The 15322-nt window shown below is 40.0% G+C and overlaps 1 protein-coding gene across 2 annotated transcripts in view; it reads left to right on the top strand.

Annotated features, from left to right (window-relative positions):
* sgsm1b (small G protein signaling modulator 1b) overlaps nucleotides 1-15322 on the top strand; it is an 18003-nt gene extending 2681 nt beyond the window's left edge. Inside the window, exons 1-25 of one of the 2 annotated variants that reach the window (XM_010738949.3) lie at nucleotides 3136-3312; nucleotides 3424-3467; nucleotides 5090-5165; nucleotides 5968-6130; nucleotides 6239-6391; nucleotides 6695-6762; nucleotides 6851-6993; nucleotides 7091-7222; nucleotides 7349-7473; nucleotides 7559-7626; nucleotides 7710-7873; nucleotides 8003-8132; nucleotides 8532-8658; nucleotides 8737-8801; nucleotides 8888-9033; nucleotides 9124-9252; nucleotides 9340-9513; nucleotides 9653-9721; nucleotides 10722-11957; nucleotides 12033-12157; nucleotides 12233-12315; nucleotides 12398-12507; nucleotides 12587-12683; nucleotides 12778-12945; nucleotides 13044-15322. In XM_010738949.3, coding sequence (XP_010737251.3) covers nucleotides 3306-3312; nucleotides 3424-3467; nucleotides 5090-5165; nucleotides 5968-6130; nucleotides 6239-6391; nucleotides 6695-6762; nucleotides 6851-6993; nucleotides 7091-7222; nucleotides 7349-7473; nucleotides 7559-7626; nucleotides 7710-7873; nucleotides 8003-8132; nucleotides 8532-8658; nucleotides 8737-8801; nucleotides 8888-9033; nucleotides 9124-9252; nucleotides 9340-9513; nucleotides 9653-9721; nucleotides 10722-11957; nucleotides 12033-12157; nucleotides 12233-12315; nucleotides 12398-12507; nucleotides 12587-12683; nucleotides 12778-12945; nucleotides 13044-13132 — 3891 coding nt within the window. In that variant the 5' untranslated portion in view covers nucleotides 3136-3305 and the 3' untranslated portion in view covers nucleotides 13133-15322. Of the gene's footprint in view, nucleotides 1-3135; nucleotides 3313-3423; nucleotides 3468-5089; nucleotides 5166-5967; nucleotides 6131-6238; nucleotides 6392-6694; nucleotides 6763-6850; nucleotides 6994-7090; nucleotides 7223-7348; nucleotides 7474-7558; nucleotides 7627-7709; nucleotides 7874-8002; nucleotides 8133-8531; nucleotides 8659-8736; nucleotides 8802-8887; nucleotides 9034-9123; nucleotides 9253-9339; nucleotides 9514-9652; nucleotides 9722-10721; nucleotides 11958-12032; nucleotides 12158-12232; nucleotides 12316-12397; nucleotides 12508-12586; nucleotides 12684-12777; nucleotides 12946-13043 lie in introns of those variants that run through there. The other variant, XM_027282024.1, reaches the window with a different exon arrangement.

Genomic DNA, 15322 nt, shown 5'->3' with positions numbered 1-15322 from the left:
AAAATATGAAAATCTATAGATACTAATAATAATTCACAGATTTCTTTATTTACGTTTTCTACCCCTTTATTCCAGTGGTGGAGAGTACATTTGCTCAAATACTGTACTTGAGTTAAATGCCATGGTTCTTCACTTGAATATTGCCACATTCGGCAACTTTGAAGCAACATTGTGTAACTTTTCTACCATAAAACAACAGATTTAAAGTGATTTTGATGCTACATTGACATGTAATCACATGAATGGAGCTTTCTGCTCCGGTTATGCAAGACGTATCTAACTGGATAATATTTTATAAAGATCTCTGTGATTTACAGAGTTTCCTGATGGGCAGTGAAGTAAACTGCTTCCAACTGTAGCTTGTGTTAGCTAATGGTAGCCCAGTTTGTTAGCCAGGCTACCCAAACATAAGTTCAGAGCACCGGAGGAGTGTTAGTGTTTGTACCACAGGTGTTTTGGACCACCGGGAAGAAGATGTTTTAAGGCACGTGCAAATGCTAGCGGTGTCGTGCCAGAACCGGAGCTGGGTTAGCAGGCAATGTTACCAGGCTCAGCAGCCTCTATGAACATTATGGCAGAGGCAAAGACCAAAGGAGAGTGTGACTGTTGGACTGGTATATATTATTAGCTGGCTGCTATGTTTTGTGCTGTTGCGCTTGCTTGATGTTTAGCTGTTATCAAAGTATCAAAGGACTCGAGTAATATAATCATAACAAATCACAAAAAAAAACTATTTACATAATGCTGCTGTAAACTTCATTTCAGGCGAAATTATTGTACTTTTGACTTTATCTGACAGTTACTGATTATAGTTACTTTGCAGATTAATCTTTTTATATATATATATATATATATGAGGCATTATTATATATTGAACTACAATATATTAAATAGCTTTGCTAAAATTTGTCCTCCAGTGACCAGCTATGACATTAAAAAACACATGAGTAATAGTACAATACATACATGCTATAAGAATTAAATGTTCTAAAAGTACCATTCTGCATAATGAGTACTTTAATGTTTAAGTGTATTTTGCTGATTAATATGGATATTTGGGGATTTGAATACTGTTGCTGTCCCACCCATACTATCAATTTATATGCCAGTTCTACATGTTTAATTTCAAACTTAACTTTTAGAGTGTACACATGCCTTGTCCATCTGGTCATGGAACGTCCAATCACAAACCTGGCGACCTATCTAGTAGCCATAAAAAAAACCCAGTCTGCTGTTAAAATGTATCCAACACGAGTCTGAAATCCTTTCAGTCACACTCGTATTATCATTTCCCTGCTGATGGGGAATTTAGATTGCGTTGTCCTGTGGTCTGTGTGTTCATTCATGTTGGCGTGTACTGTGTATGAGGGAGGATAAGGAAATGAGCTTGTCTGGGCTTGCCGGAGGTCATTCTATGAGCATGCCTCTTCCTCTTTTAATTTCAGTTTGTGGTTAGCATCAGTGTCATAAATACTCACTGCCCCTTATCCTGTTTTCCTGCGTACTATGACATTGATTACCTCCTGTGACTAAAGATGAAAACAATAATTTATGTATATTTTAGCCTATAATTTTAGTAGACTGTCAAGCTCTGGCCACAGGTCTGTGGTTCTCATGTACTGTGACCTAATGTGATCAACCCTTAAAAAAAGACTAGCGTAGGCTTGAGCGAGATCACAATATATAACCTACTGTCAGAGATGATAAAAATGTACAGCAGGTACTGTCAGTTTTTCCATGCTATTAAAAGTTTAGTGTGTACTTGCTGATCACTGTTGCCTCAAACTCTCATTTCTAGCGTGGTGGAGAAACTACGGTGGCTGTAAAATGGTCAAGTCTAGAAGGCCCTATCTAAAGCCAGTGTTTGCAGTTGTTTGTCCTTTCTGTGCTACTGTGGAAACGTGATGTTTGAACAAGGTGGACTCCACGGAAGAAGTCCAACATCTGTTAATACAAAAGGCTCATTTGTCTGATTTTTCTCAAGCTTGATGAGCCAAAAAAATAAACACAATCTCTAAAATTTCTATGAAAAATAAATTATTATATCACAATGCACTGTGATATAAAATCATATAATGATGTTTCCATATCACTCACCCCTAGTGCAATTTAATGCATCAACACCTAAAGCTATGGCCACAAATACCAGCTGTCATGTGTCTCAACCACCGGTGGACTCAGCAGTCTGTCCAAGTCTGTCAGAAAATGTGATGCAGTGCACTAATGGGTGCCCTAAAAATGGAAGAAAAAAAACACAATGTAGTGCCATGTGGATTGCTCTTCATGACAGAAAATGGCTTGGCCTATGTCTGTAGCATTGACAGTATAAAGCACCCTCAGGTTTCTGCTTTGAAGCTCTGGCCACCGCCATGTTGGTGGTCCTGCCTCTTTCATCTCCCAGCTAATCAAAAAATCGGCAAAGATGTGGATCATCGGTGGATTTGAGACGGGACGAACGGCGCCTGCAGCTTTATCTCTGGTTGCACTTTTGATACCATGTTTATTTGTTTGTTTGTTTAAAATGTGTTATTGGTATTGATGTTACATATGTTAAGAAGTTATGTTTTAAATCTGCTCCACATAATAAAACATTTTAAATCTTAAACCAGTTTGAAACAGTTTCACTATAAATGAATCATGACTTTCTGCCCCCTGGTGCCCTGTTTATTATTTCACCCCTGCCCCTCAGACAGCCTGGGTCTGCCTCTGCCACTATACAACGTTCAATATTTACTAAAAATGGAAATAAAACAATACATGTAATAACATAAGATATAATTTAACAATTTAATGTAATGTTAATAGTAAACACCATATTGTGGGTTGGTTGTAGATATATGAATGTACATTATTCATTATTGAATTGTTCCTGCTATTCTCTGTAATCATTGTAATCATTAATATAATGATAATTAAATGAATGAGACCTTGATTAATTTGACCTTAATTTGGCTCATTAACTTTAATTATCATGTGGGGGGAAAATAAGACACTAAAGATTTTATATATACTGTGACTGAGAAACATTTAAATGAGCTTTGCTTTCATTTAAATTTCTTTATTTTGGGTTTTACCGGGAGTGTGTGTAGGTGTTGGCGTTGCCTGGTTTTAATGTATAGGCTACTGTGACTTTAAAGGGGTGTTGGTTCGCTGAGAGGTAACAGATAGGTTTAATATAGTCGCCAGGAACACATCGTGCATCTCGGATCCTCTCTCTGCCTTTTAAACCAGCGTTGTCTACGTTACATTCAACACCTTCCTCCAAAAAAAAAAGCTGTGCGTATCCAGCCGCTGCACCCGGAGCGATGGGAGGTATTCATATTATTATTAATAGTATTATTATTATTATTTCTATCATTAATCTCTCATACAGCAAATCTGATCAGCATGTCTTCATCATGTTTTTGTTTTTTTTGGTGACAGAGGCCGAAACGCGTCAGAAATTGCTGCGCAATGTGAAGAAAGAGGTTGGTTGCATTTTTATTTATTTATTATTATTTCTTTCTCGCTCATCACAGTTTGTGTTTACTGGCGCTGTATGCTTAGACAATGCGTGTGCGCGCGTGTTTGTGTGTGTGTGTGTGTGTGTGTGTGTGTGTGTGTGTGTGTGTGTGTGTGTGTGTGTGTGTTCATCGAGGTTTGAGCCACGACTACGCCACAGGCCTGTTTATCATAAAAAAAACTGACCATTTATTTTACATTATAAGAGCGAAGATGCAAATTGCTGCCAGTATATTGTGCACCGCTGTGTTATGACTCCTGGAAGACTGGCGTAAAGATGGTGATGACGACGATGGTGATGATGATGATGACGATAATGATACAGATGATGATGATGATGATGATGGTTTCATATGAGAGGGGAACAAATTGCTCATGTAAGAAAACCGTGGACAGATGATGTGTGTTTTTATCCATGCAATAACCTCGAGCACAGTCCCTCTCCATCCATCTACGTTTAAAGAAATCATGATTACACTGACATTCCTCTAACACAGATTCTTATTATCCAAAACTTAAAGGTGTGACCTTGGCTTGGGCTCATTTGGGTGTGTTGTAGGAGCCATTATATGCCCCCCCTCCCTCCAAAAAAAAAAAGTGATTTAAGCTATTACTGGATAGTGAGAACACACCATAGGCACCTCTCCAAACTGCTCAGAGACTCTCTGCGGGGAGAGAAAACAGGATGGTTTATTCATTGCTGAGGAAGCCGGGTACTTCCAGGCTTATCGTGTCCGTGCTCCCCCTCACCTGTGACTCATTGCCTCTCAAACATCCATGAGTCTGGTGCTAGATCCTCCATCCTGCAGCAAGGAGGGGGCTTAGCTGTGATGTATAGATTTAAAACACAGTATGTAAGTAAAATAAGAGAATATTTGATGTTTTAGTTCTGATGTCTATTGTTTTTTTATTCATATGAAGAAGGGGTGAAAACAATATTTCAGTCTGCAGACAACTCATCTGCAATTTTGCGATTCTGGATATGTATTATGTATTAAAAATGGCAGAAAATTCTCATTATAATGTATGACAAGGACGTTACAGTACATTATTCTCTCGTTCTGTGGACACACAGCACAGAACTTCACATTCATTTCAGTTTTACAGTTAACGTTGCATTGTTTATCAGAACACACAAATACTTTGTAGAACATGACCTTTTTCCAAAATGTTAGGGTTTACAAGTACATTTGCTAAAGTAAGTAAATACACAGATCTGATTCAATAAAATGTCAACATCTACAATTGTTTCCCTTGACGATGACGATATCATCAGGGTTATCCTAAACCCTCTGCAGCTTTGATTTGTGACCATTTTTATGGAAGTGAAATACTAAATTGCTCCCTTGAAGGATGCATTGCAAAGAGAAAATACTTATCTGATAGTGCCTGGCTTTTCCTCCCAGGGAAAAACCAAATATCTCAACAACATCTAGACATCGAAGCTTGTCATGAATGTGTTGTGAGACTGCACTGCTCCTTCACCCATATCTCACCTACGCTATGCCCTGATTGCTTCCTCCTGTTACATTATGTAAGTCTATCAGATAGACTAAGTCATGTCTCACCACATACCTTTCTCTCATAGGTGAAACAAATTATGGAGGAGGCAGTAACGAGGAAATTTGTGCACGCAGACAGCAGCCACATCATATCCTTCTGTGGTAAATGTTTTTGCATTGCACACAAAACCATTTTCCTTGGGCCTTTTCCATCAGCTTCAAAATTAACTTAAAAAGGGCTACACAAGAGGGAGAGACTAGACAAAGTAAATAAGAGAGTAATTTTGTGGCATTGTTTTGTTTTGGGCCTTTTTTGCCTTAAATAGTTCAGATTTTGTATTTCATTTCACAGATTATAGCACAGGACATGCTGTATTGAATAGTGTAAGTTACAGTATTGGTTACAACCACATTTACATGTACAGTGCAGAATGATGGTTGACATCAGTGTCAAGCCGTCACCTCCTACGAGTTCATCCACGCAGTGCAAAACATTATTTTTTTTTTTTTTACAAACTGTTTGAGTAATGTAAATCCTAACCATTTATTTTCATAATGCTATTAGTCATGCCTATTTATATTCAATAAGGTGTATGGGTAGATGGATAGATATGTATTGAAGAGACTAACACCCTTTAAAGGTGTTGATACTAACCAGGAGTGAGGCGTGTGTGATTCACATCCCTCATATCCTAGCAACAGTAGTCAGTGTTGGGCAGATTTTGGTCTATTTCTTCCTGTGCCACCTGTGCTTGCCTTTCACCTGTTTTTTTTTCTTTCTAACAAAGTATTAAGGCTTGAGGCTCTCACAAAGAGGAAATTATCCTGTGTGATATATGAGATAAAAACAAAACTCAAGTGCAAATAATTCAATTCCACCTTAAGGACACTAAATTAAATTGAAAAAGAAATTTCTAAATCAAATATTGACTAATACTTTGTGTGTTTGTGTGTGTGTGTGAAGCTGTAGTGGAGGCCTGCATGCTTCACGGACTGAAGCGTCGTATTGCAGGCCTGCTTTGCAGTAACAAGGTTGCAGCACTCTTTATGAAGGCGGCAAAAAGCTTTTCACCTGCTGAGGAGCTTTGCCACAAGGTCCAGGAGCTGGAGCAGATTATCGAAAACAGGTTACCGTCTGCCTGTTTTCTAGTTTCGTATATCTTTCCCTTTTGGGTGTTACATGTTAACAACCTCTGCAGACATCTCATGTGTCGGGTTTCTTTTCTGTTTGTCAGCAAGCAGAACAGTTCTTCACTGAGTAATGACCGCAATCGGCAATCCAAGTTTGCCAACCTCCCCCCTCAGGCACTGAAACACCTGTGGATCCGAACTGCACTGATGGAGAAGCTCCTGGACAAGATTGTCCTGTACTTGGTGGAGAACAGCAGGTATTGTTATGCATTATTAAACACAGTTATAAGCTACTGGTGATAGTAGATTTTCTCCTCCATTTAATACCATCATTTCGAAGTAGTAAGAGCTGGTTCATTTCTGAACATAAGGTGCCTGTTCTGTCTCTTTTTAACCTTTTTTGAACTTTTTGCAAAACGCTTTATTCTTCCTCCTGTTGCACACACTGTATGTCAACATGCCATGTGGTCATTTTACCGATCTTCTCACCGGTTATGGTATTCAAACCGGAAGCCGTATTTAATTTCAAAATCTGTTCTGAAATGTCTTATTTCCTGCAGTGCTTTCTATGAGAAAGAAGCCATGCTCATGGATCCCGTGGATGGACCAATTCTTGCATCTCTATTGGGTAAACTATGCTAAGTTTCAGTTTACATGATCAATTATTCAGTACTTGAATAAAATATCTGTATTACTAATTAACCTTGTTTGTACAGTTGGCCCATGTGCTTTGGAGTACACCAAAGTTAAGACTGCAGACCATTTCTGGACAGACCCGTCTGCTGATGAGCTTGTACAGCGGCATCGCATCCACAGCGGCCACTGTCGGCAGGATTCGCCTTCCAGACGGCCTGCCCTGGTTAGATAGTGAAGGACTTAATTGATTTTAATCACACAATAAGCTATAAACGACTGTATTAAATGTGTAATACCTTTTTTTTTTTTTTTTAAATCAGATCCAGAAGAGACAGTCCAGTGGTAGCATGGATGATCGCCCTCTCATGTGGGTGAGGGACTATGTTGAATCACTCCACCAGAACTCCAGAGCCACACTTCTGTTTGGAAAGAACAACGTTCTGGTGCAGCCGGTAAGTGCATCTTTCCTTATAATACAATCATAGTACCTGCTTTAAGAGAGGCTTGTCTGTCAGCTTATTTAAAGAGTACTGCAATCAGACACCATGTGATGTGAAAGCTCTTACTCGTGTGTGCAGAGAGATGACATGGAGGCCATCCCAGGCTACCTTTCTCTACATCAGACTGCAGACCTCATGACACTGAAATGGACGCCCAATCAGCTAATGAATGGCAACGTGGGGGAGCTAGATTCTGAGAAAAGGTTAGTCTGACAGAACCCAATCTAACAGGAATATAAATTCTTGTTTTCACAATCAGTGACTCCTATTCTCTCACCTTTCTTTCAGTGTGTATTGGGATTATGCTATGACAATTCGTTTGGAAGAGATTGTATATCTCCACTGTCACCAGCAAGGTACAGTAATCACCTTATATTTTTAGTACTCAAAGTAGGAGTTTAAATTCTATTATTTATTTATTGTGTGTTCATTTCTCCAGTGAACAGTGGTGGGACTGTAGTTTTAGTGAGCCAGGATGGTATTCAGAGACCTCCTCTACATTTCCCCAAAGGAGGCCACCTTCTTCAGTTTCTCACCTGCTTGGAGACGGGCCTGCTACCTCATGGACAGCTGGACCCGCCACTCTGGAATCAGAGAGGAAAAGTCAGCATGAAAAGAGGATAATAAAACACTTCTGTAGCCTCTTATGTTCAGTTATGAAGGCAATGATGCCACTTTTACCTCCAACTATGATCTGTTGTGTCCTTCTACTCTACTTCCATCCACTCACAGGGAAAGGTTTTCCCCAAACTGCGAAAGAGGAGTCCACACGGCTCATGTGATTCTGTGTCAGATAAGGAAGATGACGAAGCAACCGATTATGTGTTTCGAATCCTCTTTCCCGGAAATCAGATGGAGTTCAGTAAGTCTTCCTGTTGTGCCTCCCTGAGCTAATCTAATAAAGCATCATTACAGATTACATCTACGATTACATTAATCTCTTAATACCGATTTACAGTACAGACAATTTCACTTTAGATAAATCTGTTTTGTCCGCCACGTTTCACATCTTTTTTTTTCCTGTTCATTTAGTGCCAGTGTGTCCGTTTCACATTATAAGGAGACTTTGCATGGACTTACAGTAATGTGTCTTCCACATCTCTATCTCCATCCTGTCACTTGGTTTGTTTTATCCATGTTTTGTTTTTTTTACTTATTTTATATCATTTTATGTTCAAATCTATTTTGATTTCATCTGGTTTTACCTGCCTAGGAGGATGAGGGTAGCAATAGTAATAATAATGACTATTATGCCGTGCAGTGGCCCTGGAGCTGATGGACCAAGGCGTGAACTTGTGGCAACCGACCCCCAGAAAGTCCTCCTGCTCCTCCTGCTCACAGAATGGCTCCTCTGATGGCTCTCTGCCTAATGGATGTAATCAGGAAAGGTACGTATTTCCCAGGAACAGACTCAAATCTAACTTCACTTATCAATTTGACTAAATTAGCCATTTCCTTTCACACAGGGCTCCTTTAAAGCTCCTTTGTGACACCATGAAGTACCAGATAATCTCCCGTGCTTTTTATGGATGTGAGTACAAGCGACTTTAATTTTAGGAACACATTTCGTTCCAATTGATTGTTTCTGGTGAATATGAAACTTTCTTTCCTCTCTAGGGCTTGCATACTGCCGTCATCTGTCCACAGTTCGTACCCACCTTTCTGCTCTGGTCAACACCACTATAGTTGACCCTGATGTGCCCTGTGGTGCCCGGGGAGGTCTCTCTGTGGAGGTCTGGGGCAAGTTCCTCAAGGACAGCTCTGTAAGATTCACAGATTCACAGAAAAACTGCATCATGACAGTATTAAATTGTCATTTTAATTTCTGTGTGTCCGGACTCTATCTTATTCAGGCCTATGAGGAAAAGGAGATACACAGGCTTGTGTATTTTGGTGGTGTGGCTCCTTCACTACGCAAAGAGGTCTGGCCCTTCCTGTTGGGACACTACCAGTTCACCATGACTGAGAAATGCAGACTAGAGGTATTTCTGCATGTGGTCAGACTGTTTAAGGTGGTAAGATATACCATGTTACAATCTTTGTTTACACAAGCTGTGTGCCTGTTTCAGATCGACGAGCAAATGCGGACCATGTATGAGCAGACTATGAAGGACTGGCAGGGTTGTGAGGCCATTGTCCGTCAGAGGGAGAGAGAGAAACATGCTGAGGCCCTTGCCAGATGTTCATCTGGAGCCAGTGTGGAAAGAGGACCAGTGCAGCGGGACTCCACCATCAGTACAGATGCAAGTTTGACCTTTCAGCATCAAACGTGCTACATTATGTAACCAACACAATAGAGACAAGATGGAAAGGTTTTGTTTATTGTACTTTGAGGACATTTTCTAACAGTTCTGCTTTTTGTCTCTTATGTGACCACTCCAGTCGTCTCTAAGTAGCAGCTCAGATCAACAGAATGCCAACTCGCAAAGTGATTCCAGCAGTAGTGCACAGGTAGTTTCTCAACAATGATTTCTAGTATAGACTACACCAGTTTTTTTTTTTTTTTTACATGTTAGCAGGCATTATAACTTCTATATACTTTACTACAATTTTCCATAGCACACTATAACTTTTTTGGGTTGATTTTCTACCTTTCATTCCAATTAATTACAATCAACCTGCAGAAACCTGTTTGGAATAGGCAAATTGTCATAGTAAAAGTTTTATCAACTTCATTCTTTGTCTTAAGGGCATGCCAAAATCTGACGATTCATAGTTCACTTGCAAAAAAAATGTTCTGAAAGATCATGAAAGATCAATTTTAAGTAGAGATGTACAATGTGACTTTGGTTGTTTCTTACATTACAGTTCACATTCATGCTAGTGGCTCTGTGGGGCTGTATTTAGGCTGCCCTGTCATTGGTTTTGCAGGTAAATAAAGCATTGGACATTGGAGATTTTTGACATGATGATGGTGCGAGGTGAAAAGTCACCAAAAGGGTTGAAATTCATCCTGAGGGGAACACTGCGTGCAACAAATTTCATGTAATAGTTGATGAGACATTTCACTACCTCAACCTCATGATGGTGCTAGAGCAAAGGCACAGAATCACCAGAAGTCAGGAGTATACGGGTAATGGTTGAGATATTTCCGAGAATAAGTAAAAACTGTGACCTGGAGGTGGCACCAGAAGAATAGCTACAAGGTTCCTCTTAGGAAGCTGGCTCTCAAATGAATGATTATGTAACTTATATGTAAAACATCTTATGTAACAGTGATGTATTACATATAACATCTTAAAGCTCAGAGATTTTCTGCCTAAGGGCTGTCTAAAAGAATGGAAACCAATTTGAGAACTTATATTATGCCCTGGAACATTTTCAGCAGTAATGTAAAGTCTGAAGTCTGATTTGCAGCTAATGGGCTGTCACATGCAACACCACTGGTGTAATTCTTCAGCATTTGTCAAACTAAATGTACTGCACGCTCACCATTTTTCATCATTACCAGGTATTTGGATCAGTTGAGGCAGTGGATCAGATTGAGACTGAGCCCACAGCTGAGGAAGGAGAAGTACAGCTCAGTAGTTCACTGAAGGACATCACAAGTAATGCTGCAGACGCTCCAGAACTTCCCTCCTGCAACCCCTCCTCTCCAGGTCTGTCAAATCCACATCCAGATTCAGAAAACAATGCTCTTGTAACAGAGTCAGCTGTTACATCTACGACATCTCAGCAGTCAGCGGAAACATCAGAGGTCTTAAAGGAGAAAACTCCAACTGAGTCACAGGCAGGAGGGGAGAATGTAACAGACCCAGAAGTCAAAGATAAGGTTCCAGAGACAGAGAGGGAGGCAGTTTCAGAAAGCAAGGTGGATAAGGACTGTGATAAGTCACAAGAGACATCTGAACCTGATGAAAAACCTGAAGTAGAAGAAAAAGATGCAACAACAAATGACCAATCTGGAGATTTAAAAGCAGTGGACACAAATATGAATTTAAGATCTGTTCCAGAGAAAACAAATGTCCTAAAGCTAGAAACAGAGATACATAACGAATATTTCCAAGCACCTCCACTCGGACAGACGTTGAGTTTTCAAGCACAAAAGAGCAAATCTGATCTGGAAGGGGCACCACCTACAGCAGAAAAAGATGCTAATCCACAGAGTGAAACAAAGCCAGATATTACTGAAAATCCTGAAACAACTTCTGAAAATTCACAAATGTCTACGGCCTGCACAGCAGAGTCAGAACAAAAAGATGCAGGAGCAACAGTTTGTGACTTGGCCGAAATAAAAAAAGCAGCAGAAATTCCGTTTGAGAAACCTGGTTCAAATTCACCTGTCAGACAAGTACTGAATGCTCTTCAGTCAGCGTCAAGGGGCAGCCTTTCATTATCATCTCGGCAGTCTCCAGACACGGCTGATTCAGATGACTCTCCTTCTGCCCTGGAAATGGAGGACATACCTGCAGGGATAACATGTGTGAACTCTGAGGATATCAAGGCCAGGCCTTTGGCAGGACTTGCTGCACCGCCCGTCTCCTTTGCACAAAGAGAGAAAATGGCATCAGTGGACCTTGTCCTAGATCACCATCTGGACACAGCCTGTAACACCAGTCCTGAGGGCACCGACCTCGGTCTTTCTGAAGAGGAACCTGAGATGGAAAATGTGCTCACTGAACCAGAGTCTGCGGAGGCGGGAGGAGACACTAAACACGACGAATCTTCAGAAGAACAAACATATTCTGTAAGCATGACGCATGACATACAAACATTAATTTAATCATACGCATGCACTAACAGAATTCACTTATTCCTGTAGCAAGAAACACTGGACATGTACTTGATCAATTTACATCGCATTGACAAAGACGTGAGACGTTGCGACCGAGCATATTGGTACTTCACTCCTGACAACCTCGATAAGCTGCGTAACATCATGTGCAGGTAAGCGTGTCACTGTGCTAAACATCTCAGAGGTTTGTCTCATTGCATAACAACATCTGAAAAATCTTTTTGTAGTTACGTGTGGCAGCATCTGGATACAGGTTACGTCCAGGGAATGTGTGATCTGTTGGCGCCTCTACTTGTTATTCTGGACGACGGTCAGTGAAACTTTAATGCAAACTCTCAGTTTATGCTTTGCCTATGACTAACTTTTTAAATATGTGTGTGTTTGGTTCCCAGAGGTCATGGCATTTAGCTGCTTCACAGAGCTGATGAAGAGGATGAACCAGAATTTTCCTCATGGAGGTGCCATGGACTCTCACTTTGCCAATATGCGTTCTCTTATCCAGGTTTGTACATACTGCAAACACGTGTGCATGCATGCAAAAGCTACAGTGTGACAATGACATTTTGTCTTCATGCTGACAGATCCTGGACTCTGAGCTGTTCGAGCTGATGCAGCAGAATGGAGACTATACTCACTTCTACTTCTGTTATCGCTGGTTTCTACTCGACTTCAAAAGAGGTGGCGCAGACATTGTTATATTTCTACTTGAATTGCTCATTAAAAAGAAGATAGTATTTGACATAACATGTTTTCTTTCTCTTTTTTTGCACAGAAATGGTGTATGATGATGTGTTCTCCTTGTGGGAAACAATCTGGGCAGCCAAGTACACCTCCTCTGAGCACTTTGTGCTCTTCATTGCTCTGGCGCTTGTGGAGATGTATAGAGACATCATCCTAGAAAATAACATGGACTTCACGGACATCATCAAGTTCTTTAATGGTAAGACGAAATAAGATTGCCAGACTTTATTCATAATCACACCGACTAATATACAATTAATTATTATTATTACAACGTTTTTCAAATCCTTCTCTCAGAAATGGCCGAGCGCCATGACGTCCCGCAGGTCCTGATGATGGCTCGAGACTTGGTCCAGAAAGTGCAGACACTCATCGAAAACAAGTGATGCAGGGCGCTGCCATTCTGCCGCCGCTGCTGCTGCTGCTCCCATTTCTTTTGTGCTAAATTGTTTAAAGATACTGACACGACCACTTAATAGTCATGTGTTCAAGAGGAAAGGAATCAATGTTAATGAAGTGCTGAAAAGACAACTGGTCATTAAGACCACTCGTTATTCTAAGATAGTTGTGTAACAACGTCTTTCCAGTTGCTCCTCTCTATAGTCAGGAGATGCAACTATTGCCAGTAAATTTATTTTTAAAGTGTTATTGTTCACTTAGTGAATGTACCCTTGTTGAAACTGCTTCAGGATGTTATTTATTTTGCCTTAAATTTAGCTGTTTTTTCAGGGATACAGCAACCAAATTCTTCACTGTATTGTTACATATTCTACCAGGTTAATTTTGTTCGGTTACCATACATCTTGTGATACACTTGAATATATTTTCAGTATTATTATTATTATTTTGCTAAAAACTGTAGCTACCATGATTGAAAACATCTTGTGATGCACTTGAATATATTTTCAGTAATAATATCTGGCATTATTCGATGATTTGGTCTTGTAAACATTAGAGGTACATTAGAGGAGGTTGTGTCTAAGTAGCATGTGTGATTTGCTTCCCAATAGCCATTTTGAGGACCACTTGCTGGCTTCTCTGAAGCTTGGCGGTCCTCTTCCTTTGTTCGACTCTGATGCACAAAAGCTTGCAGGATATCCAGACCGAAACTGTGAACTCATGTGCATGGCCGCACATAGTTTGCATATACAGTATGGCCCTTCCCTCTGATACCCGACCAAGTTCTCATACTGTGTGTTCCTTCTAACTCTGACCTCCTCTATGCATTTATTAAGTTGTGACTCAGCTTGCTTAATTTCACCCTCTCGCCTCTCTACTGGCTTTTTATTTATCAGCTTGAAGTACATTCTTCTTACCCTAAATAACACAATGCTGCTCAGGCGGATGGATTCAGCTGCTGGTTCTCACGACATCAAGACAATACAGTGCTAAGAGTCTGCTTCCTTCCAAGCAATTGGTGGTAAACCCACAGGGGTGTGCAGTGAAGGCAGCATACCTCATTTGCACTCTGCACTTCCATATTTCACTTTCACCTTGTGAACAGTTTCATGGCTTTCTGCCCACGCTGGTTTTGGTTGCAATGGTCTTTCATGCATTTCCCTTCATTGTTACCTCAAGATCTCCGTGCCCATACCTGTTGAGAAAGAGCTCTGCTTGCCAATCACTTAGCCAGGTTCAACACTTTCCTCAGTTACGTTTGATTTCCTGTAAGGCTAGTGCATATGTCTTTCTTTTATCTGGAGGGGGCTCTTTTTTTTTTTACTCGAATGGTCTTTATTACTGCACATCTCTTACATTAGCTGACAGTGTTGCTCAGACTGTCACGACTTTAAACTACTTGTAAGTTGAATCTTTTTGAAGCCATCATCAGGTTTTCACCGTTTACTAAGAACCAGAAGGTCATCGTATTACTTTTAAAGGGTCATTTCAGTGGTAGCTACTCAAGTGGTATGTAGCCATGCAGATATTTTGTTTTGTTTTGTGTGTGAAGTTTTATGAAACCCTGATCTTCTGCTGCTAATCCAATACAGTGGCGGTGAATGGAATTTCATTTGTTCAGCTGAAAATGTAACATTTAAAGGCATTCATTTGTCTTTCCAAAAACAAAGTCCTGGAGACATTTTTCTTATAATTCCAGTAAAGTCAGAGAAATTTCAGATCAATATGCTAAACACTTAGCAGATAAAACTCCTAGATCTATTTAGAAAACTATCTACATGGCTAGATACCAGCCTAAGTATGTCAGAAAAAAAACAAAGAGTAATTGTCACTAGCCAAAACACACCCGTTTGGTTCAATGTGGCTTAAATTCCAGTGTTTTGATATCACTGCTAATGTGTCTCCATATGATCTTCTAAAAACATGCCTGAGTATTGCTGTCTGTGTATTGCCGTGTTTGTTGTCAGAAGATTTACTGTATACAGTGTGTTCAAAAGAAACACACTTATTGTATAACTAAGCTAGTACATATTTATTAAATGCAATACAATGTCTGTATATGGGCTTTATCGGATTATAATGAACAGAAAGATAAAAAATATTCCATTGGAAATAAATATATTTTTATTTTTTTCTGTCTTCTCAAATTGTCACCTGGTATAATTAATTTATTGCGT

Source organism: Larimichthys crocea, chromosome IX (assembly GCF_000972845.2).
Source record: "Larimichthys crocea isolate SSNF chromosome IX, L_crocea_2.0, whole genome shotgun sequence".
NCBI lineage: Eukaryota > Metazoa > Chordata > Actinopteri > Sciaenidae > Larimichthys > Larimichthys crocea.
This window is presented reverse-complemented; position numbering and strand designations above follow the sequence as displayed.